We start from the raw sequence: 24,758 nt of genomic DNA, 5'->3' as shown, positions 1-24,758 counted from the left end.
ATTATTTGTTTTTTTGGTGTTGAGTCATATGAATTCTTTATATATTTTGGATTTTAACCCCTTCTTGGATAAATCCTTTATGAATATATTCTCCCATACGTAGGTTGCCTTTTCATTTTTTGTTGGTGTCCTTTGCTGTACAGAAACTTTTTAGTTTTATGTAGTCCCATTTGTTTATATTTGCTTTTGTTTCCCTTGCCCAGGGAAATGAATCTAGAAAAAACTTTCTCATGCTTATGTTCAAGAGATTTTTGCCTATGTTTTTTTCTGAAAGTTTTATGGTTTCATATCTTATATATGTATTTAATCCACTTTGAGTTTACTTCTGTGTTTGAAGTTAGTAATCCAGTTTCATTCTCTTGCATGTAGCTGTCCAGTTTTCTCATCACTATTTAAGAGGTCAAGTATTTTTTTATACCCAGAGTGGGCCTCCAATCTATGTAGACACAAAAATGACTTGATCATGGGATTCACTCATATTTGAGTGCACATGTACACACACTAACCCATAAACACATTAAACGGAGCCTCATGCCGCCTGAATCCCTTATTTGTTCTGTGAAACTTGCTCTGAATTCAGACCCCCAAAGTCCAGCAGAAAACAAGACGGACCTGGTTGGTCTAACTGAGCACTGAAACAAAATACAGCAAGGTTACCATTTGCTGATGTGGTTCACACATGTACTCTGCATTCTAAGAAAAACCACATGACCACTATTATGCCTTCAGTTCCTGTTAAATTGACCAGAAATGTGAACAGTCCCTAACAGACTACCTGGATGAGTGCAGCAATGAGGCCAATCGGATACAATTGTCTAAGCTTGTGGTTTCTGACTTTAAAAGGACAGCCCCCTTCCATCTCCCTTAGAGACCACTTTCCATTTGTACTGAGCTGTGTTTCCATGATTTGCAAAGCTTTTCTGAGACAAAGCCTTCCTTGATTAAATTTACTGTTACCCAGAGATATTTGTTGACATTTCATTTGTTTGTTTTTAAAGCTTTACAACTTCAGTTTGGAATTTAAGTGTCAGTTATATTTTGAAGGATCAACATCTTAGGGGGAGTTTGCAAGGGACTGAGGAGGGAGATGAGAATAATGAGCTCAAGTAGAACCAGGAGGGGCCCAGGAGAGCAGGTATAGAAAGATTACAAAGAACACTTTGAAGTTCAAACATACTTGCCACCCAGTACGCCGACCATGTACTTATGAGACTCACACCTCAGACTCACACCCATGAGTGCAAACACTGTGGAAGTCCTGTAAGTGACAAGGAGAGGGACATAGGTTCCTGGCAGGTGCCCCACTGCCGGTTTGCACAGAGCTTTGCAGCTGAGACCAAGTCCTTGGCTCCTTCTCCTTTGGCCTGGAGTGGCTGCAGTGCAGAGAGGGCTGATGTGGGGTAAATGGAAGTTTTCACCCAGAGTTTCCAGAATTTCCTGCCTGGCCTTAGTCCATTTACATACTAGCAAGGGGTGGAGAGAAAACGGACATTCTCTCCTCCCCTCAGTTCTGGTACAATTCTTCTGGCACCTGCCAGTAACCAGGGACTCACCCATTGACAGACAGTGTGGAGCCTGGCTAGCAAGCCCAAGCAAACTGTGAGAAATAAAACCCCTTCACCCAACCTGTCCTTCCCCTTGTCTTGCTTCAGTTTCACTGGATTCATAGGGAACTTACCCTGGGAGGGAACCCCTTATTCCTGGAGCTACAGCTGGGGTCTGGTGCCCTGCATGCACTCCACAGTCCGCAGGCAGACCGTCTGGCCCTAAGTCCCCTGGGGTCACGTGAACCTTCATGAGGACAGACCTAGGATGGCCACTGTGGGGCACCTACCAAGCAGAATTTTTCCCTGGACGCCTGCAGAGCAGCTGCCTCTGCAGGTTGAAACTCCTGCCTGGCCCCATCACGGGCCTTCAGGCCCTTGTAGAGGTGCCTTTGCCCCACACAGTGTTGGAATCCATGGTGGAATCTGGTCAGAATTGGTCCAGAGGCTTACTAGGGCGCTGATTGTGTTTTGTGCCATGCTTTGAAAACTTTCCTAGGTTTGCGTTTTTTTCTTGAGGCTGATCTGTCTTTCAGACACCTGAAAGGTTTGAAACTGGGTCCAGAGGAATTCACAAGGACCAGGCAGGCAGCCAAACTCAGTATCTTTGGTGTACCACCTCTCATCTATGCCCACCTTTTGGAGGAGTCCAAGCCCATGTGGTGTATGCACAGCCATCTCTTCACCACCTGTGCTGGGAAGTCCTTGCAGGCCAGACCAGGAGGCCCAAGGCCAGGCTTCAGTCTGAGCACTGGACTAGGGGTGGGGAATCTGGGAAGCAAAGCAGGGACAGGAAGAAGGGAAAAGGCGACAGGCATAAACTGGGTTGTCCAGATTCCACAGGCTTGTGTTTGAACCAGCAGTTTTTAGGTCCTAGGAAGACCTTTAGGAATGGGTTAACTACACAAGCTGTTGCTGAAATGGAAATGGCTGTGGTCCTTTTCTTATATAACAAATGTTTCCTGAGCTCTTCGCTTATATTGCTCACTGTTCTGTGGTGGTTGATAGATGAAGCCCCTGATATTTGCTCTTCTTAGGGCCTGACTCGTGCAGGGAGGGGCAAGAATTAATGGAGACCAATGTGGTCCCTGAAATGCACAGAGACAAAGCAGACACTTCCTGTTGGGTGAGGGAAACAATGGTTCAGGAAACAACCTCCTCCTGGCCGCACTCAGATAAGCAGCGGTCCACTTGGGCTAGTACACAGCCTTCACGCACTCATGGGACAGGAGACTCGCCTGGCCTGGCTCAGTCCCTCCTCCGCCCGAGGCACCTGCAGCAGGGACAGGAAGGCCGCCCCTGCCCTCTGCCTTCCTCCCTCCCTGCACATTCCCCGGGGGGTTGAGGGGCTGAGGGGAACTGCAAGGGGAGGAAAGGACACCCCCGGGTGGGGGAGCAGAGATCCTGCTGGTGGCCCTGGGCAGTGAGTGTCCCTCACGCAGGAGGGACCTCGGGCTCACACTGTGCCCTCCGAGGGATGTCGGGAATGGGCACCGCCCAGACCTGGGCCTCCTACCTCCTCCTTGGTGTCAGGCACAGAAGGGCAGCGCAGCCTCTCTCCCTGAGGCCATCGTCCCCAGGAGGACCATGTGCAGCCCTCTCTGTGGGCGAAGGCGGAAACACCGATGTGGTCCTTGCCTTCCCTGGTCCTCAGCCTGTCAGCTGCCCTTTCCTGGCCGGGGGAGGAATCAAGGGCGGCATCTCCAGGTTCACAGTCTCAGCTGCATGAGGGCCTCATAAGCTGTTACTGATGCTTGACATCCCAGCCTGAACTGTGGCAAACAGTCCCTCTCTGTCACCCTGTTACAGTCACACAGCCCATGCCTGGGTCTTGCTATCTGATCACACACGCCCTGGGGAGGGCTTCCTTCTGCCCCACATGAGAACGCAGACAGGCCAGTCACTCAGAGGTGAGCAGCTGCCCAGGGTTAGCCGGCTGGTGTTGAGCAGCCTGGGGACTCAGGCCTCCTTCTGCTGCCAGCAGGGCCCCTGACGCTGGGGAGAGGTCACAGCTGGGGGCTGCAGGGGACTCTGTGGTGGAGCACTTGCCCTCCCAGCTGAGTGGGTGAGAGCCCATGAGTCCTGGCTGGCTGGGCAACAACAGGGAGCAGCTGGCAGGCAGCCTGTGAATGATGTGAGCAGCTGGCACCATGGGGGCTGAATGTGGACATTGTACCAGGCTGAAACCTGATTTCCAAGGATGCAGCTTGGACGGGGTGGCAGGGCTGGTCGTAGGACACCCTGACCCTGTTCTGGGCCTTCTCGGTGACAGAAGCGCAGACGTCCTGGGCTGGGTTCAGGCAGGTGCTTCAGTGCCCTCACCATCAGGAATGGAAAACGTGAGCCAGGAAGGCCATTTTCTTGAGAACTAGTAATTTCCAGGAATAGAAACTGAAACCAACTGGCTCACCCTGTGTCCCCTCCCTCGTGAGCTGCACCGCAACTTAGATCTAAACTAACAGAGTGGAGGGAGCAGCAGACTCTGGGGGAGGAACCAGGGGCGACCACACTGGCCTCCCGGCTCCCCTTCCTTCCTTCTCTCTCAGCCCTGCCAGGACAAACCAACCTGACCCCTGTTCTTCCTTCTGGAGCAACGGGCATGCCGTCCAGTTTTGGACAGTCCAGAGGGCAATGCCTCTGCTTTAGGAGAGGACTCTACCCCAGGGCGTGGTGACTTGCTGGAAGGACCAATGACTATCTGACCACCATCACTATCTGCTTCCTGGAGTGCCTATGGGAGTGGATTCTTAAAACTTGAACTGAATAGTAACTGTGTTATGGTATAGACGTCCAAGGTGGAGCCTGACAACAGGCCAGGAGCGCTTGGGGACTTGCTAGTCCATTTCAGGGACCAAACTCAGCACCCACATGCTTTGCTGCCCCAAACCCATCCAGCCTTCCGTGTGGAGACGTGTGCCCCTCACTTCCATGCTCCTGGCACCTGTGGGTCTTCTGATGGAGACCACGTGTAGGGAAGGAGGGCAGGATGTGCCGCTTGTGTTTTCTTTTTCTTTTTTTTTCCCATGGGTCTCTTAATTTCTTTTTTCTAAATTAAGGTATCATTGATAGACAATCTTACGAAGGTTTCACATGAGCAGCATGCTGAACTGCCTTCCCTGTGACCTTCCTCTATTGTGATTGCAAATTCTGCTGCCCACGGTTTCTTACAGTCTAAGCTGGAGAATAAGCCACAGACAATTTCTGGAACAGCCTGGAATTGTGTCTATCAATGACCCGAGAGGGAACGCCCTCGAATAAGGACCTGGAGTGGGGTTTCAGGGATGGGGTGCCAAGGGGACCATGCAGTCTGCTTCAATGCAAACGTGGGTCTCCACTGGAGAAACTGTCTGTATTGTAGGGTACCAGCTCTGCCCTTTGCGGGTGATGTCAGCGAGGTGCAGCTTTCACCATCTTCCCAGAGCCTGTCCTTTAGGGCTCATGCCCAGGTTTATTATACATTTCTGGAATACATCAGCACTTTGATTTTCTCCAGCTTTTTCCTATGATGATGAAATGCAGGACAAACTTGGGGCTTGGCCCACACTGATGTATAAGGCTTCCAAAGGATCAGCACAGACAGACAGACACAGGACCTTTGTACACTGTGCTAAGACTTGGAGGGTGGAGAAAGAACTGGAGAAAGAACCAGAGAAAAGACTTCCTCAGAGCTCCTAAAAGACCATAGGGCATTCACAGAGAGGCAGCTGGGAGCTCTGCGGAGGGCTTCACCTGGATCACACAAGGAAATCCTCACCCAGGGCCCAGGAGGTGGGGAGCAGGACTCCATCCCCCACCGCACAGACAGGACACTAGGGCTCGGTTTTCAATGTGAACATGTCCGTATTGTTTGGGGTGGAGTTTGTCTGTAAATTCAGGTGGAGTTCTCTGTGTTCCCTCCTGTGGTGGTTGAGGCCAGGGGCCTTGTGACAGATGAAAGCAGCCGGAGAAGCCTGGGCAGCAGCGAGGCAAGAATGGCCCACCACCAGAGAGGTAGTGGGGTGGGGCTGGTTTCCAGAGGAGGAGGAGGAGGAGAGTAAGATCTGCACCACGGGACCTAAAGTGGTGTGAAACTTGTCCCACAGTGGGGGCAGTAGGACTTCTGGGGCAGAAGTGTGGCATCTGGGTGTGAGGACTGCACCCAGCAGCATCAGGGAACCCCAGGGGTGGGTCTGGTAGGTGCCCATCACAGAACAGAAGGACCTGCAACTCCTCAACCAAAGAGGAAGCCTTGAATTTAAACTTAAAAAAAAAACTTGCATCCATGCATACAGATGAGAGTGGACTTTCAAGGGAAATCACAGCAGGCGTTCACAGCTTTGGGGACTGTGAAAGCCCACCAGCCAGGGGCAATGTGTGTGTAGCATCCTCCAGGTAATCCCAAGCAATTCCCTTTCCCCTTCCTGCCCTGCAGTCTTTTAAAGTCTCACTGCAGGGTCCAGCCTACAAAGGAAACCTCCATTTACACAAGAGTTTAAATGCTTATCTTGATAGCAACGGTGGCAATGACAACCATGTGCAGACGTGTGCTGACTGTAAAATCAGAAGATTGTTTGGACAGCTTGTTGTGACTTGGCTGAAGGTGACGAGGGACAGGCGGACCTTCGGTGTGCAGTTAGTGGTGGTACATGCAGGAATGTTTCACGAAGAACCTCGAGAGGAAAAAAAATTCACTTTTCATTGTTAATGTGAATAAATGATTCTTGACTCAGAAGAGGAATGCAGTGAGGACACTCAGGTCCTCAGGAAGGGAGGGTGTGGAGAGGTGCACGAGCTCAGCCTGCCCAGCTGGCACCTCCTGTGGGCTGTCCTGCTCACCCAGTCAGGGCGGACGAGGACGAGGGACGTGCACCTTCTTGGCTCCTGACTGAGTGACGCTCATGATGCTCTGTGGCTCAAGTCTGCTCACGTCCGCAGTCCTGCTTCGGTGCCGACCGCAGGCTCCACAGCTGCAGGGCGTTCCTCTAGTGTCTCCTCTGAGCCCCAAAAGGTACACATCTCCTGATGGAGCATCTCTGCTCCTTTTTGTGAAACAACTTTATTGGGATAAAATTTACACATCCCACAGTTCACCCCTTTAAAATTTTCAGTGGCTTTTAGCATATTCACAAGGTCATGCAACCGTCACTATAAGCACATTTAGAACATCTCCTTTTCCCAAAGGAAGCTCTGGTCTTCTTGACTGTCACTGGTCTTTTTCTCTGTGTCACAGCCCCTCACCTCTAAGAAATCTGTGATATATTTCTCTATCTGTGGACTTGACTATTCTGGACATTTCATAAGAGTAGAATCCCACAGTACATGGCTGTGTGGACTGGCTCCTTTCACAGAACATTATGTTGCTGGGTTCCCACGTTATGGCAGGAATCAGCACTGCATTAGTACTGTTCCACTGTATGGATAGGATGCATTCTTTATCCATTGACCAGATGATGGACAATGAGGCTGATCTTGGGACTATTATGAATAATGCTGCTAGGAACAGTTGTGTGCAGATTTTACGTAGTTACGTCTTCACTGCTCTTGGGTACATACATACCTAGCAGTGGAGTTGCTGGATCATATGGTAACTCTGCTTAATTTTTCCCAGTTTTATTGAAAAACAATTGACATGCATCACTGTCTAAGCTTAAGGCACACAGCATGATGGTTTAATTGACATATACTGTGAAACAATTGCCACAATAGGTTTGTTTATCCAGTATATCATACAGATACAATAAAAGGAAGAAGAAAGGCAGAAAGAGAAAACATTTCTCCTTTGATGAGAACTCCCAGGATTCACACTCTTAGCAGCTTTCCTATCACCACAGAGCAGCTTTGACTGTGGTCATCAGGCTCCACATTACAGCCCTTGAATTTATTTTTGTTACAACTGAAAGTTGTACCGTTTGCCCACCTTCCTCCAACTCCCCCTTCCCCCACCCTCTGCCTCTGGTAACCACAAGTCTGATCTCCTTTTCTATACATTTGGGTTTTCTGGAATTTTTTTTTTGCCACTTATGAGTGAGATCATACAGTATTTGTCTTTCTCTGACTGATGTATTCACTTAGCATGATGCCCTTAAGGTCCATCCATCTTGTTGCAAATGGTAGGATTTCCTCATTACTTATGGGTGAATATATGTTTTTTTTTTTTTGAGAGGGCATCTCATATTTATTGATCAAATGGTTGTTAACAACAATAAAATTCTGTATAGGGGACTCAATGCTCAATGTACAATCATTAATCCACCCCAAGCCTAATTCTCGTCAGTCTCCAATCTTCTGAAGCATAACGAACAAGTTCTTACATGGTGAACAAGTTCTTACATAGTGAATAAGTTCTTACATGGTGAACAGTACAAGGGGAGTCATCACAGAAACTTTCAGTTTTGATCACATATTATGAACTATAAACAATCAGGTCAAATATGAATATTCGTTTGATTTTTATACTTGATTTATATGTGAATCCCACATTTCTCTCTTATTATTATTACTATTATTATTATTTTTAATAAAATGCTGAAGTGGTAGGTAGATGCAAGATAAAGGTAGAAAACATAGTTTAGTGCTGTAAGAGGGCAAATTTAGGTGATCAGGTGTGCCTGTAGACTAAGTGTTAATCCAAGCTAGACAAGGGCAATAAAACATCCACGGATGCAGAAGATTTCTCTCAAAACAGGGGGTGTTGAATGTATGTTTAAGGGAAACTTTCAAACAGTTTCCCAAAGGCTGGCCTTTTCTAATCTAAACGTCCATGCTGTGGGTTGTGGGCGTGGATCTGAGCCTGGCCTTCTGATGGTGCCTTTGCCTCCTGCACACCTGGCCCTCACTCCTGTGCTCTTCCTCCTTGTGCAGGCTACTCCACTGTGGAGAGACATGACACCGCCTGCCCTGTCCCCTTCCACGCCCTTACCTGCAGCCTATGACTCTGCTGGGCAGCACAGCACGGGCTGCAGCGTGTCACCTGAGTTGGGAGACAGGAGCATGGAGAAGGCCTTGGAGGAAGGGAAGTTGCTGGGGAGGTCTCTGTGGTCAGGGAGACCCTGGAGGTAGCGTGCAGTGCTAAGGTGAGCGTTGCGGTGACAGGGGACTCCGGCAATGGCATGTCCCCCTTCGTCAATGTGCTGAGGGGCCTCGGGCACGAGGAGGAGACCTCAGCTCCCACTGGGGTGGTGAGGACCACCCAGAGTCCCACCAGCTACTCATCCTCCTGCCTTCCCAATGTGATGCCGTGGGACCTTCCCAGCATGGGGGCTGCTGTGCAAAGCCTGGAGAACCATCTGGGGGAGATGCTGTTCAGCCAAACCTCTTTATCATCACGGCATCCGAGCAAGTTAAGCATGAATCACGTGAGACTCGCCAAAACCATCCAAGGCCTGGGAAAGAGGTTCTCCATCGTGTGGGCCAAGCTGGATAGGGACCTGAGCACGAGTATCCTCTCAGAGGACCAGCTTCTGCAGAACATCCGGGGGTATATCAGGGAAAATCTCCAGAAGAGGGGGATATGTGAACCCCCCACATTCCTGGTGTCCAACCTCGAACCTTCATTGCATGACTTCCCAGAGCTGAGAGACACATTGTGGTTGTGCAGTGACCTCTCTGACATCAGGCACCACCAGGCCTTAAAAAACTGTCCCACACCTGCGAGAACATCATTAACAACAAAGTGGCCTCTCTGCAGGAGAAAATGGCCTCAAAGCCTTTCCCAGAAGACCAGGCATCCAGGACTCAGATGACTTGGGGAAGTGTCTGAAGCCTACCGCCTGTTCTTTGGGGTGAATGATGAGTCTCTCCAGCAGGTGGCCCAGACCCTGGGGACTTCCTTGGAGGAGTACAGGGCTGCCATGAAGTCCCAAGATCTGCTCACTGTCCTCTCAGAAAAGTGGACACCTCCTTCGATGTATTATAAGGCAGCCTCTTCTTTACATTCAGTCCTTAATTACTTCTGGCTCTTGGGTGACCCTGTTGCCCAGCACCTCAGAGAGGGGAGACACCGATACCTCCTTGAAGGAGTTGCCAAGGACACCAAGAACATCCTGAGGGATGTCCTGACAGACTCCACTGTCTGAAGAGCTGGCGGTTCTGCAGGCGGCTTCTTGGGTGAATCAGGGCGTCTGGGTCCCCTCCTGAGCACTGGGCCCTCTGAACTCTCCACAGGCCTCAGCATCTCCACCTCTACTGCTTCTCAGATCCTTGAGGCTAATGAGCTGGCGTGCTCATTTTGTACCCACATCAGCAGACACTGTTTCTACTCATTGTCAATTGTTGCATTATAACTGCAGTAGCTGGGATCCAATATGGGAGAGAGGATCTGCACAGGGCAACATAATCTGCTCCCGACACCCCCTTATCACAACGTTAATGTCATTTTCCTGAGGCCTCTTGGTCGTGCCCTGCTCCTTCACCCCTCACCTCTCACTCCCTCAACTCACCGAGGCACGTCTGGTGCAGAGGGGAGAGCATCCCTGGGGGAGAGTGTGTTTTTAGCTCTTCTCTGAGAAGTGTTGTGTGGTGGAGCCAGGATGGCAGGGCTGGTCAGCTGCCTGGAAAGCTCTGCCTGACTCTCCCCTCATCAGATGCCCCAAACCATCTATATCCCAACAGGACACGGGAGAAGGACTCAAGGGCCACTGCTACTGGGACTGGCAAGTTGATGAATGAAAAGGAAGCCTGACTACTAAGTACCAACACTGTCCTGGCCGGTGGACCATGGCTGGGACAGAGTATGGGGTGGGGTGCGTGCCCCCCGGGGCCCTGGTGTGGAGCCAAGGTGGCAGGTGGAGAGCTTGGAGCTGGCTCCCCCAAGCATCAGGCCAGCTGAGCTGAGGGAAGGACTTGAGATCCAGGGAAGTGCCATCTGGCCTCTACCTGCCTGCCAGTCAGCAGAATTGGGCCACTGCAGAGCGGGGCGTGCAGGGTGTGCACCGGAGCGCCAACCTGTGCTGAGCTGCCCAGGAGGGAGGTGGACTGTTTGGGGCTGGCTGTGCGGGTGCCTGGCCACCTGGGCTGAGCGGGGCCGGGAACCCCGGGTGGAGAACCCCGCCCTCACTTTCTCCAGTGAGAGCCCGTCTAACCCCCACCCTCTGGCACCCTTCCTGCTGCTGGTGAATCTTTCAAACTGCCGCCTCTGTGTTGGGTCCCAGCAGGGCCAGCGGAGAGTGCCTGTCCCCCACAAGCACAGGCGTCTCCCAGAGAGGCCTCCACCGGGCCCTGGTGTCCAGCCAGTCAATCACCAGAACCGCATGCCACGTGGACTCGTGTTCCCAGAGCAGATCTCCCGGGCCAGGTGTGCGGGACCCCTGAGTTTATTCTCCCTTTCCACCCCATTCCCCTCCGTCCTGCTTGTGGGCTGGGACAGGGGAAGGACTTGGGTCCTGATCATCATGACTCTCCGTCTTTTGTCTCTCTCCTGGGTGTAGGCTGTCTGTTCTGCAGTCTTGGTCTTTTTCGGGGTTAGTTGTATTTGCTGTAGTTTCTTCCTCAATGTGTATGTGGTAGGTTTCTGCCTGCTGTCCTACTCCCCCATCTTCTCACTGTCCTCTTCTACCAAAGTTTAAAATTTTCAGTTTACATGCCTTTCACCTGCTAGATTAAATTTGTTCCTAAGTACCTTCTTATTTTGATGCATTTGGAAATGGGATTTTATTCTCTATTTCTTTTTCATACAGTTTGGGTTAATGTATAGAAATGCAGCTGATCTTTGCATGTTAATTTTGTCTTCTACAATGTTTACTGAATTCATTTATTTGTTCTAATTATTTGGGTTTTTTTGGTGGAGTCGTTAGGGTTTCCTATATATAAGATCATGTCTTTAGAGGACAGTTTTCCTCTTCTTTTTGTTTATGTATTTCTCCTTCCTCTAGCTCTGGACTTCCAATACCATCTTGAATAAAAGTGAAGAGCCCTGGCACCCTTGTTTTGATTTTGATCTTGGAGGAAAAGTTTTCAGCTTCTTACCATGTCAAATTACGAGAGTCATATATGGGCTTGCTTGCCATACAGGGCCTTTATTGTGTCAAGGTACTTTCCTTTTATACCAACTTGTTGAGAGTTTTCATAGGAAGTGGATGTTGAATTTTGTCAAATACATCTTTTGCACCTATTGAGATAATGTATGATTTATATCCTTCATTTTGATAATTGTGTATATCTCATTTATTTGCACATGTTGAACCATCCTTGGATCCCAGGATAGATTCCAATTTAGCTGGACATGTCCTTTTAATGTGCTGTTAAGTTCAGTTTACTAACATTTTGTGGATAATTTTGCACCAATGCTCATTAGAGATACTGACCTACAATTTGTTTCATTGTGTAGGGTTCTTGTCTGGCTTTGGTAAAGAGTAATGCTGCCCTCTTAAAATGAGTTTGAGATTGTTTCCTTCTCTTCAGTTTGTTGGAGAATTTTGAGATACATTGGTGTGAATTCTTCTTTAAATGTTTCAAAGAATTTTCCAATGAAGCCTTCTGCATCTAGGTTTTTCTTGGTTGAGAGGTATGTGATCACCATATCAGTCTCCTTACTAGTAAATATTCTGTTCAGATTTCCCATTTTTCATGACTCTTTCTTGGTGAGCTGTATGTTTTTGGGAATGTATTCACTTCTTCCAGGTTATCCAAATTTTTTTGCTTCTGGGTTATCCAATGTAATTGCTCAGAGTAGTCTTTTATGATACTCTGTATTTATATATCTGATTGTATTTCTTCCATACGTCTCTCTCCTTGCTTCTCTTAGCTAGAGGGTTGCCAATTTTGATTACCTCATGAAAAAAATCAGTTTAATTGATATTTCCTATTGGATTTCCAGGCTCTAATAATGTATGTTGTAATCTTCACTAATTCCTACCTTTTTCTCACTTTAGACTCAGTTTGATCTTCTTGCTCTGCTTCCACAAGGCACGAAGTAGTTTATTTAAGATCTTTTTGTTTTCTTAATGTAGACTTTTACAGATCCAAAGTTTTCTCTTAGAACTGCTTATTCTGCATCCTTTAGATTGTGGCATGTTATGTTTCCATTTTTGTTTACCTCAAAATATTTTTAATTTCACTTTTCATTTCTTGTTGTCTCACTTGTTGTTCAGGAGCATGTTGCTTAATCTCCACACATTTGCGTACTTTAGTTTTCTTCTTTTAATTATTTCTAGTTTCATATCATTGTGGCTGAATAAGGTGACCAAAATTACTTAAGTCTTCTTAAGTTTATTAAGACTTTGAGTCTCCTGCCCACCACAGCAAACTGATGAAAGCCTCCAATGACGCCATCATTGGAATCTATTACCCACCCATCAGTAGGAACATGCAGGGCCCTGGAATGCATCCATCCTCATCAGGGGCGGGAGACAGGGTGTGGGCTGAGGGTTGAGTGCAGAACCAGGGACTGCACAAACCACATCACACAATAGGTTTCTGTCCCAATCCTGAGAACTTTTCAAAATGTGCAGTTTGTGTATGTGCTTTTCAGTGACATTGAACTGGGTGATCTGGACATCTCTGAGTGTGTCTGTTTTATGATTCTCCCCTCTACAATTGCCTTTATGTGAATTGTCTCTTTTCAGGGCTGGTTTCCTGACCCTAGCCCAGGCAGCCTATCCCTCCTCAGGGCCCTGGCCCAGGCCAGAAGGCAGAGACTGCCATGCTTCCCGAACTGCTGGGTGAGGGGGTTGTTCTGGGCCTCAGGCCTGGGCTCTCTGCAGGGGACACAGCGCTGCCTGCTGCTCACCCTGGCTCCCGCTGAACTAGCACGTCGTGGTGCACAGGTAGCCTTGAAACCAGCCCTGCCAGCCCAGCACCTGGGTCCAGTACCCCTCCCAGGGGGTTCCCCCATCTCAGATCTACTGCATCAGGGACTCACTTTCCACCACCCCCTGTCAGACTAGTGACCATCTGGTCCTCTAGACACATAAGGGTAATTTACCCAGGGATGCCTGACTGAGCCTATCACACACACATGTGCAAGAACAGCAGAGTGTGGGACCCTGGGAAGGGCAGAGGGTCCTGTATCTAGGTTATGAATTACCTGAAGTGTCCTGAGCTCATTGGCCTCAAGACCTTTCCCTGATGCCCACTGCAGAGAGGAGGACACAGAGGCACAGGGAGGCTGTATCCACCCTTGGCCACACAGAAGCCATGGAGCTGGGTTGAAGGCCAGGCCATGAGGCTTCAGAGCACACAGAGGGCTCCTGCAAGCCCGAAGGGAAACCACACTCATCCTGCCACTGTGCACCTGCCGCTGGAGGGCAAAGATGCTCTGGGATCCAGCCCCGGGCCTGCCTTGCTAATTATGGTAGCTGGACAACCATTTCTGCACTAGAGATTCTGCATCTCTTCACTCTGGAAAGCTAGTGGGTGGGCAGTGATGTGGGTAAAAGGTTGGTTGGGGCTGGAAGAGGTGGTGTGCACAAGGCTGCACAAATGGAGATGTGCTTCTAGCAGCCTAGCTGGGCTCTGGGGCTTCCCCTGGAACTGGGGGTCCTAGGGCAATAACACAGGGCTTCATATCCCTCTATATGTTCCTGCACCTGAAACCAGGTGAAAAGGAAAGGAAACAGGGAGGGGAACAGAAGCCACACTTCAAGTTCCCCACACGCTCAGGACAAGACCAGATGTGGCCTCAGAGAGGGGCCATCTCTTGGGGAAGGAACCTGCACAGGCCCCTGTCCTCTGGGTTCCTCTTGTCTAAACACTTTTAGTGTTGCTAAATTTAATCCCAAAGAAAATCCCAGGGCATTCCACCCCGATATCTCTCGAGAGGAAGACTCTAAAAAATGTCTCATTTTCTTACAGAACTTCAGAACCTTATGACATCTGACAAAGTTAACTGTAATCCTTGGTATTGCTTAACACCCAGTGTAAGATTAGATTTCCACGAAGGATTTCCGTGTGTCCTTGTGGAGCTAGACTTTGAAATCAGTATCCAAATAAAGCCCACTCAGTCCCCCTTCTGTCCATAATCCACATGCTGGGAGTTTGCATCAGACATGGCTCAGTGGTCCTGGGGTTGAGCTCTTCTCAAATACGCCTCTGCTTTTCTGAAGCATCATTGAACTGGCTTCTCCATCTGTGGTGTTTCTTCTGCATGGAAATTAGCTCTGGAGTCCACTTTGCTTTCTGTTTTCTAACACTCATTGATATTGAAGGAGATCTGCATTTCTTGTGACTTACCCAGCTGCTGTTTGTCATTGCATGGTGGCAATGTTCTTGTCCCTGGAAGTGCTGAGGCTGTAACTGGAGATGTTTCCCTCATGTGAGAAAAAGAGAGACTGGAGTCAGACCAGGTCTCCTGGGCTCTCTGCCTCTGGAGGACTAGCAACCCTGTAATTGTGTGTCACATGTTGAGTTGTGCTTTTTTCTTGGGTGGTGGGGGGGAATGTTGCTTAAAGGTTTAATACAATTCTCAAAGTGCCTTTGGCCACAAAAAGGCTTAGAGGGTGCTGCCCAGATCCTTCCGGTGGACCAGTCAGGGATCCCAGTGATAGAGGAAGGAGAGGAAGGAGACTGCAGACGCAGTAGAAGGAGGTGGGTAGGGACAGAGACAAAGACTGAGGGGCGAGAGTTACTAGGCAGAGAGGCACCGTGCCTCAGCTCCTCACAGCACTGGCAGAGGTCAAATCCCCTGTCAAACTCAGGCTCCTGGGATCCGGCCTGGGTTTCAGGGCCGTGCCCAACTGGAGACAGAAGAGGATAAATCCAGTCCCAGCGCCAAGGCCTGGATAGGATCCTGCAGGCCCAGCAGGAATCTCCTTGTCCAGTGAGGCTGAAGCCAGGCTGGACCAGCCAGATTAGTCCTAGTCACCGCGTTAGTGACACATAAGCACGTCACAGGCTCAGGCTGGGTTCGTCCCAACAATCTAGAGAACAGTGTTAAGTCACGCGTGTTAACTCATTTACGTGAGCACACATGCAGCCAGCCAACCACAGAGTCTGCCAAGCAAGGGAGCAAAAATGATTCCTCCCTCCTTTGGGCCATCACACGCTTCGGCTCTGTCAAACACCTACCCCTTTGTTCTCACAGAACTGAACTTCTCCCCAACATTCCGTCGGTTCTTGGGTATTTGTTTTCCTCCTCTCTGGGAGAAAAAATATCTATAGAAGCTGGAAAAGGAATTGGATGGAGAAGGGGTTTTAGGGGCTCCACTGTGGCACTCATGGGCATCTCATACCCTCCCTCCATGGCTGGATCCTCTCCTGGCCTGTGAGAGGGAGCACAGATGTACCCAGGGGGGCGCTTTCAGAGTGGCAGGTGTGAGAGCATGCACTGTGCCTGAATATGCAGGAAATTTATAGATGGGTCAACTCCCCTGAATTGGAGGCTTGGTCCCACTCTGGGGTTAAATGTATTTTGACCTCAGCACTGGGAAAGTCAGGCTCAGATCAGTGGGGTTCATGTGGCTCAAAGGGTGGTCAAAGGCCAGGGGACTTCTGCCCCTATGGCTACTCCATGAGCTATGGTAGTGGAGTGCAGAACCCCAGCAGGGCGCCAGGTGTCCAGACCTTCAGGGAAGGTCCAGCACTTCCTCCTGGTCCACCTCACCTCCTCACTGCTTCTGCAGTTGCTTCCTCCACCATCAGCTCTAGGCACCTCTAGCTGGAGAAGGGCACAGGGTGGCTCTGGGGAGGGTGGGACAGTGAGCCGGGCCCCAGGGGCTGGCCCAGGCCTCACTGCGCTCCCAGACCCCTACCTCTCACCCTCCATCCCCAGGCTGCCCAGAGCATCCCACAGGCCTGGAAGTGTCCCCAGGCAGGTGGAATCAGCTCTTCCCCTGGGACACGGCCCCCCTGCCATTCATCCTGGCAGGTGAGTTGGGGTCTGGAGAATTTCCCAGACCAGGATCCACATGCTCTAGGTCCTGGGCTAGCTCTTCCCTGTCTAGTAGCCATCAAAGCATGATGTCCTGAGCTAAGGAGCCAAGAGCTCAGCACGTGAAAATGGTTTCTTCTTCATCTTGGTGAATGTGCATGTGTGACTGCACAACTGCAAGTGTGCGTGTGCATGACTGCGAGTGTGTGCGTGTGTGTGCATGACTGTGAGTGTGCATATGTGTGAGTGCAAGCATGTGTGTGGGTGCACCTGCGCTGATGAGGAACTGGAAGTGGACTGTGGAAAAAGGGTAGGGTGAGGGACAGACTGGAGGGCTGGACGCTGGAGTCCCCACTCCCACAAGCTGGACAATGAGGGGCTTGATCAGGGGAAACCTCTTCCAGAGCCAAACCCTGTTTCCTGAGCCCCTGCCCCTCGTAAGGTTTGTGGCCCACACTCCAGGGTAAAGGAGGAGTGGGGAGTCGGAGCTGGCTGCTCACAAGGACTTGCGCATTTGCAGGGTGGGTTATGTGCAGCATTGTTTATTGCAGCTTCACTGTGGATGGAAACCAACCCACAGTCCATCTCTGGGAGCTGGCTGCCCATGTGATGGTGTATCTGTGTACAAAGACAACCATTTAGCATGAAATGTGAGAACGCTCTTAGGTACTGATATGGAAAGATCTCAATAGATGGTTTAGTGAAAATGGATGTCTATTATGGTACTTCTTTCAGAGGAAAAAATAATTTATGTGTTTCCTTGATTATGTATATGGAAACTATAGAAAACATCTCTAAAACACTTTTTACAGAAAATATTTTTATTAGATATTAAAGCTGTTATGTAAAAAAGACTTATGCAATATTCACAGATCAGAAGCTTCCCTGTTGTAGCTGTCAGGTCTCAATTATTCTATGGATTCAACTGAACTTCAGTCAGAACCCCTGGAGTATGTATGTACTCATTTATTTATCCATCTAATCTACTTATTTAAAATGGAAAAATTGAGGTGATAACCACATAACGTAATGTACCATTTTCTGTTTTGCTTTTCCTTGTTTTTTTTTCACTTGAGCAATAGTTGACATATACATTAGTTCCTCACGTACAGCATAGTGACTGGACAATTACGTACTTTATGAAATGCCGACCATCTGTCACTGTACAGGGTTATTGCAGTGTTATGGACTCTGTTGCCTATGCTGCACTTTTCATCTCTTTTTTATTTTATAATTGGAAGTTTATCCCTCTTCATCCTTTCACCTATTTCACCCATCTCCACACCCCTTCCCCTCCAGCAACCACCAGCTTGTCCTTAGCATATATTCAGAATTGACCATTTTAAAATGACCAGTGGATGGGTACTTAGTGCAGTCAGTGTTGTCAGCCTCTACTTCCAAATATTGCACTGGAATGGAAATTTGAGAAACATTCCAAAACACATTCATCATCTGCAGTAAGCTGCTGATCATATTTCCCCCTCCCCGGGTTTTGGGCCCTGAGTCTGGTGACACCTGGATGTTTCCTACGTGGGCTGTAACAGAAAACCATGACCTGGTGGCCTAAAGCAACAGGAGCTCTACCCCTACAGCCCTAAGAACCAGGGGCCTGAAATTAAAGCGTTGGCAGGCCCTCGATCCCTCCAAAGGCCCTGGGACACCCTCCTCCCAGCTTCCTGCTCCCCAGCAGAGGCACTCCTCGGTATGCAGTGGCTTCACCCTCGTGTCTGCCCCCTGCTGTCTTCACGTGGCCGCCTTCCCTCCGTGACTCTTTTTCTCCTTTCACAGGGACACCAGCCACGGCTTAGGGGTCACCCTGATTCAGTACATCTTCAGAGACCCTCTCACGAGCTGTGTTCACAGGCACTGGGGCTGGGCTGCAGCATATCCTCCCTAGGATGCAGTTTGAGCTGCATTCTGTCTCTGTGGACTTACCTGCTCTGGGTAGGCGATCTGGTTTCTCAGTGCACATTGCCACACTGATTCTAAAAGTCACATGGCTGCATAAAGGACCCAGAGTCGGCAGGATGATTCCAGGGTTCCTGACCTGGGTTCCCTGTCCACCTCCCAGGAGCCAAGAACCCTCACCCTTCTGCATCTCCATGTAGATGAGGAAGAGGGCCCTTCCTGAGGGGGATGCAGGCCTGGAGGACAGGGTGGGGACTGAGATCCTGAGCAGAGCTACAGGGGTGTGGGTATGAGTAGCTGGCAGAGCCTTGGAATGGAGGGGGCACAGCCAGTTTGCTATTTTTCATTGTGCCCAGTGCCATCCTGGGGCCCTGAGGCAACAGCCATGAGCTGACTCTGATGTTTCCCTTCAGGGAGTGTTTCTATCTTTTAATCGTCTATCCATAGATGATGAGAAAACTCCATTCACCCTTGACTGTACCACCTCTGCAACAGTGGTTTTAAAATTAGGGCTGTGTGGGGGCTCCAAAACACAGGTTGCTGGAGCCATGTGCATCTCAGGAGCTCTGAGGTGGGCCCAGAGTCTGATTTCTAACCAGTCCATGCTGCTGGTTGGGTACCATGCTCCGAGCAGCACCGATGTGCCCTCCTGCGGATCCCAAGGCTGATCCAGGCACGTGTCTTCCCTAAGGACCCCACAGCCACAAGGTCCTGCGTGTGGCCCCCTCTTTCCAGATCAAGAGAAATGCAGCATCTCCATTATCACTGGTGGTTTTACTTTAGAAAACGAGGAGTAGAGAGTCCCAGCTGGAATGCTGCTCACTGATGGGGCCTTGGGCAGCTGCCGTCTCTGTACAGAGTTGATCCGGAGGATGTCAAGGGTTCACGATTGTGCGTCCTTCAGAAGCTGCCAGATGAGGTGGAGGTGGATCTGATGTCTTTGGCAGGAACATGTCCAGGCCCTGTTCACTGGAATAATGAGCTATTTCCTTATTTATAATGCCCAGTCAGGCTTTAAACAACAGAAGGGCAGAAAAGTTCACATGTATGCTTTTGATTAGAAATGTGAGCTGTGAGGGCAGCACAATGAGAATAAAGGCATAAGCTTCTTAACCACTGACAACAGTGACTTATAGGTGGTTGTTTCTGCCTCCTGGACCTGGACCTCCGTGGAGAGCAGGGAGCACCCTCTGTTCTCACCTGCAGTCCTGGAGGAGTGAGGGGAGCAGGAGACTGGTGGTGCGGCAGGACATAATCCCACTTCTCAGGGCCCCTGTGCCCTCCTGTCCTGCTCAGCACTTGGGGGCCCTGTAATGGCTTGGTGATTGTGGGGAAGGATGTCTGACTCTGCCCAGGCCCTTCTGCTGGGTGCTGGGCGTCTGGCACCACGGCAGCCCCTACTGGTCTCCTGTGTGATCTTTCCTCCCTCTTCCCCTTTGTCCCGTGGGCTCCATGCTCTCCATGTCCCCCTCTCCCAGGGCTGCAGAGGTCACATCTAGCCAGTGCTAGGCTGGGAACTAGAATGGGGTTCCTGTCTTGTTGTATGTTCCTGATGTTTGTATTCTGTTTGCTGCACCACGGTCCCTCCCTCAACACCCACTAGCCCCACGAGGGTAGAACTAACATGCAGAAAATCATGAGGAATTTCTAGGGAGGAAGTTTGAGAACAAGACAAGCGAGGAGTCAGGGCAAAGGAGAGCTGTGAATGTGGGTCACCAGATATGACACCAAAGGAGCATTTTATGCCCAAAGCAGCCCTTACTTTGGACAGGGCCTGGGGTAGCAAGGGGGTGGTCAGTGGGAATACCCTTTGTGAGAATGCTGGAGGAAACCCCACGTGCTCTGGCTTCTGGGCTCAGGTCTAGCCAGCTCAGCAGTTGACAGTCCAACTGGCCACGTTGCAGTGGAGTCCTCCCAGGTCCTGGGGTGTAGGTGCAGCCACCACAGATCACAGCCCCTGAGAACCCTTTCCCTTTTTCGTTTAAAACTTATCTTTTTCTAACTTGAGAAAATGATTTCCTTTTCTGGGTCTTGCCATGCAGAAGGTTGAACAGGCCCTGCTCTCTAGATCATGGCTCAGCACTGTCTTTGTTTTGTGTACAGATCACTTGATTTTAGTCTTAGCTCATTAGTGAATCTCATTCCTGTTCTGTCCCCTCTTCTGGCTCTATTCCATGTACTGGCATTTTTCTTCTTGGATACATATTGTTGAATTCATTTTTATCCTTGAAAAGTCTGTGCTTTAGTTTGTGTTTTTATTTAAAATTTGCATAACTAGTACTATTATCTGGAACAGGTTCTTTCTTACCTTTTCTAACATCCTATAATCTATGCCCATTTTGCTGTGAGGATAGACACCACTGTGGGTTCTCCCAACCAGCCAGGGAGACTTCTTATTTTGCAATGTCAGGTGAGCAAGGAAACTTGAAAAAATTAAAAGACTTTACTTCAAACTTGCAAATTGCATAGCACACCTGTGGCCACACAGTAAGGTCTCAGGTAGAGAGAGAGGGACAGAGAGAGCAGGGAGTTTGGGTTCTGCTTTTCTTGAGGTCCAGGTGTTGGGCCTAGGCTTTCACAGCTCACTCTCTGCTGGTGAATTTAAAAGTGTGGGAACACAATGAACAAATGGCCCAAACAGTCAGTTACTGAAATCAACCAAGATCTTTAAAACAAAGGAGCCTCAAGGCACATGTTGGCCATGTGTCAATGTGAGCTACCCATCTTTGAAATGGATGATATGACAACCAAAGCTTAAGTCAGACACTTTAATTAAAAAAAGGAAAACAACTGTCAGGGCTTATACTACTGTGTTCTTTATTGTTACATTGCAGAGGCTTGTCAGACAAGACAATTGGCTCTGGAAGGAGACAGAGGATCCATCAGAGGGGCAGGTCGGGAATGACTACTAAGCATGGGATAGGACCATTCATCAAACATTTATAGAGCACCTACTGGGTGCCAGGCATTGAGATAAGCAATTTGACATTAGTATAATGTTAATAAGTCTAGCCCTGGACACAAAGTAGCTGGGCCACTGAGATGGTCTCATTTCTCAGTCTAGAATGCCAGACTCCCTTCCTTTATTTCCATAGGGAGATTTTGAGCAAGCCTTTACAGTTAATCCAACATTTTGTCATGAAAGGTACTAAAGGAAGAGGTTAATCCAGGGCTGGGAGCATGGAAAGCTCAGGAGGCCTGAAATGGCACAGAAGCACCAGGCTTGCCTGGAGGAACTCTCTACCATGAAGCCAGCTGCTGGGACCAAGGATGCAGGGGGTCTGGGCCTCATCGTCCCAATTTCTCTCCCAACATACATAGGTGTAAAACTAGGAAAGACTGGTCTTTTCTGTGAAAAGCTCTTTTTTAAGGAGAGCTTTAGCATCACTAGCCACAGTATCAAGAAAGCAATTTTGCAAATAGAAGGTCTTTGAAAAGTACAGTCCAGTGGCAAGGGGCCCCCCCATGGCTGACAAAACCATTTCAATACATTTCAACAGTTTTTTCGTTAGGGAATCTTTATCCTTCTCAACAGACAGCAAATGTGGAGACTTAATGTGTGACTTGAGTTTCTCCACTGACACATGCAAATCCTTGGCCATGATTTCCAGGGATGCATCATCCAAGCCAAAGTAAGACCGGTACAGGGTTAAGGTCTCCTCCAGCTTCTCCAGATCACTGATCACACCCACAAAAGGGATGGTGGCCAGGAATCCAGCCTTCAGTGCCTCCAGCCACACCTTCTGCCTCAGGGAGTCCCTCTTCAGGTCAATGGCGGCCTCAGTGACACTGGGCAGGGAGAGCATGAAGATGTGGCGCTTCTGGGCTGGGAGTTCCCTCAGAAGTGTCATCTCCAGGTTTGGGAAATCATAGTCAGACACATCAATGTTGGAGACCAAGAAGACCCGAGGGTGACTCACATTGTCCTCCTGTAGTTTTCCCTGACATTTCTTGCGAATCATTTGTAGGATTCTCTCCTGGTCGAAGGTCTGAGGTTTACTTCTTCGTTCATTATGTATATCGTTGTCCACTTTTGTTCGAACAAAGTAGAAATTCTTCCCTGTTTTTCCAATTGCTTTGGCCAGCTGTGCATCATTTTCCCTGAAGCGTGTATCAGAGGTAATAATAAAGAAGTCATACTCACCAAAGTTCAGTTTCTTCAGATATGTCTCTGGTGTAAAGGTAGTGGAACCAATGCCAGGCAGGTCCCAGAATGTCACATTTGGAAACTTTGGGTGTTTGTATGGAAGTCTCTCCATGGTGGTCTCCACCACCCCAGTGGGGGCTGCACCTTCTCCCTCATGCCCAATACCCCTCAGGGCATTGATGAAACTGGACTTCCCTGACCCAGTCTCCCCAGTCACAGCAATGCTCAGTGGAGCATTCTCGATCTCTCTCAGTGCCTCAGTGATGATATCAACTGCTGTCTGAAGGTTCCCAATCATCAGGCATGAATGAATCAAATTGATTGTTTCCTGAGAGAGGATTTTCCTTTCTAACTTGAATGCCTTAAAAAACATGTCAAAGTTGAAGGCCAAATCATGATCATTTGGGGCAGGCGATCTGGAGGAGGAGGACTGGCTCATGGTTGGTTTCAGGAGAGGTGCTGGAGGAAAGGGAAAAGAAGGAAGGTCAGCAACTTAGGACATTCAGGGCCAGCCTGGGCTGCATGGTTGTGGGAGAGCACTCACCCCACACAGTACCAGGGGGCACCTGCCCTTTTTGTTTTTGAGCATGGTCTTCTAGACATTTTCCCCCCTTGTACATACACCCTTATTCATGGTCTGACCATCTTGTGGAATGCCTTCCTCCTTTAAGAGATTCTCAGTGCTTCAGGACCAAATTCAAAGCTTGATCACTCCGCTCAGCCTTTTTACCCACTGGTGTTCCTTACCTCATTTAAGGATTCTTTAATAGTTTCATTTTTAAGAAAGTAATGGGCACACACAGTGACCATTCAACGGGACAGTTTAGCTCCTGATGAAAAGTATGCTCACCCCACCGTACCTCTCCCCAATCAATGTGTGAGACCCTCAGGAAAATCCCCGAAGGGCCTGAAGACATCCGACATCTCCGTTTGACAGGCTTCACTTTGCATGTGACTCATCTCCTTCCAAGAAGATGTATTATGTGTCTTTGTCAATGGTTGAAATCTAACGTGACTGCAAATTTTCTACAAAATGTTTTTTTATCTACGCAGATTTAGGTGTAACAGGATGTTTTGGTGGGCTTCTTTCTGGATTCTGGAGGTAACCTCCACACACATACTTTGCATAGTTAAGGGACCTCCTAGGTTCATCTGTGTCAGACTGCTTTGGCCGGACTTTCTTGGGGCCCCTTGTCTATCCAGACCGCCTGATATTATATAAGGGATACAAGAGTTTAGGTGGGAAGTGAAGGGGATTTCCTTGATGTATTTTCATACATGAACATAAGAGTCTTCTAACATTCAAAAGTAAGCAAGGAGCATATATGCTTTGGCCATGACACCAACTGGGAATGTGGAAAAACAGTTATAGCACTCAGGATTGAAAAGCCCCTTGATTCAGAGTTCAATCTGTTTGTAAACTACTTTCATTTTGTGAGTGAAACTGCAATATTTTCAGAATTTCTCCTCTTGCTTTAGTACATTTCTATACAATAGGAGTTTCCAGGGGGTTCAGAGGAGTAAGCCATCTCCATATGAATAGGTAATTACAAGGGCGTGCTGAGGGCTTATCTGGAGTGGAGATGTTGGGTGGGGGCCTTTTCTTCTGCAGCTGGGTCAAAAGAGACATGGGGGAGCAGAAGTGGACTGCCTGTAAGAAATAAATGGGTTTCTCCCACTTTATTTCTCCCTTGGACTGATTTCAGTTTCAAAGCTATTTTGTCTGGGAATTTTCCCCTGGAATTAAAGCTGTTGGTAGTTGGCAGGACCTCTGAACCCAAAATATGTCTACACAAGGTGTGACCTGGGAGGGCTGCCCCTAGGGATGGTGGGGAGATGCCCAGAACCCCCACTGTGGATGGTGGGGAAGCCCCAGTGGCTGCAGCAGTAGAGGATAGTAGAGCTACCTGTGGGGCTTCCACCTGGGGAGCCCCTAGTGGGGAATTGGTCTGGTTAGAGCACCTCCTAGAAGGGTGGAGCCTTCCCCATAACTGGGGAAGGTGGCGACACCAGAAGCTGCTGAATTAGCCCTCCGTGAGATAGAAGGCTGCTCAGAGGGCCTGCGTGGCTGTGCAGCAGCTGGTATTGTAGGGTCCCTTTTCCTCGAGATAGTGGAAAATGTTATTGAGAAGAGAGAGAGAGTTATCAAGGAGAGAGAGAGAGAGACTTTGGCCGTAGAGAGACACACGTCAGCATTGCTTGGAGGAGCTGGGTGATGACCTATGGGATGCCCTTAAGGAAGAGAGACAGTTACTGAGAAGATGGGTCACGCTCCTGGAAGATTCCTTAGCAGCAGTGATGGGAGAGGCAGCCAGAGAGTCTGCATTGCAGGAGGCCATAGGGGAGGGGGAGGAAAGAGCGGTGCCTGCAGACCCGT

The 24,758-nt window shown here is 49.1% G+C and overlaps 2 protein-coding genes across 3 annotated transcripts in view; one reads left to right on the top strand and one right to left on the bottom strand.

Annotated features, from left to right (window-relative positions):
* The first annotated feature begins 8,389 nt into the window (after positions 1-8,389).
* On the top strand, positions 8,390-9,695 carry LOC108390689 (immunity-related GTPase family M protein). Its single transcript, XM_037001970.2, is given in 5 exon segments — positions 8,390-8,544; positions 8,547-9,140; positions 9,143-9,238; positions 9,241-9,279; positions 9,282-9,695. Coding segments are annotated over 5 exon segments (1,185 nt in total). The 5' UTR covers positions 8,390-8,405; the 3' UTR covers positions 9,599-9,695.
* Positions 9,696-21,027: 11,332 nt separating this feature from the next.
* Positions 21,028-24,758, bottom strand: part of LOC108390693 (T-cell-specific guanine nucleotide triphosphate-binding protein 2-like) — a 30,436-nt gene continuing 26,705 nt past the window's right edge. For both annotated transcript variants that reach the window (XM_037002013.2, XM_037002011.2), the window contains one exon: positions 21,028-22,840. In XM_037002013.2, coding sequence (XP_036857908.1) covers positions 21,564-22,820 — 1,257 coding nt within the window. In that variant the 5' untranslated portion in view covers positions 22,821-22,840 and the 3' untranslated portion in view covers positions 21,028-21,563. The remainder of the gene's footprint in view (positions 22,841-24,758) is intronic.

The sequence above is a fragment of the Manis javanica genome, chromosome 14 (assembly GCF_040802235.1).
Source record: "Manis javanica isolate MJ-LG chromosome 14, MJ_LKY, whole genome shotgun sequence".
Lineage (NCBI taxonomy): Eukaryota > Metazoa > Chordata > Mammalia > Pholidota > Manidae > Manis > Manis javanica.
Note: the sequence above shows the minus strand (reverse complement) of the source record. Positions and strands in the feature narration are given on the sequence as shown.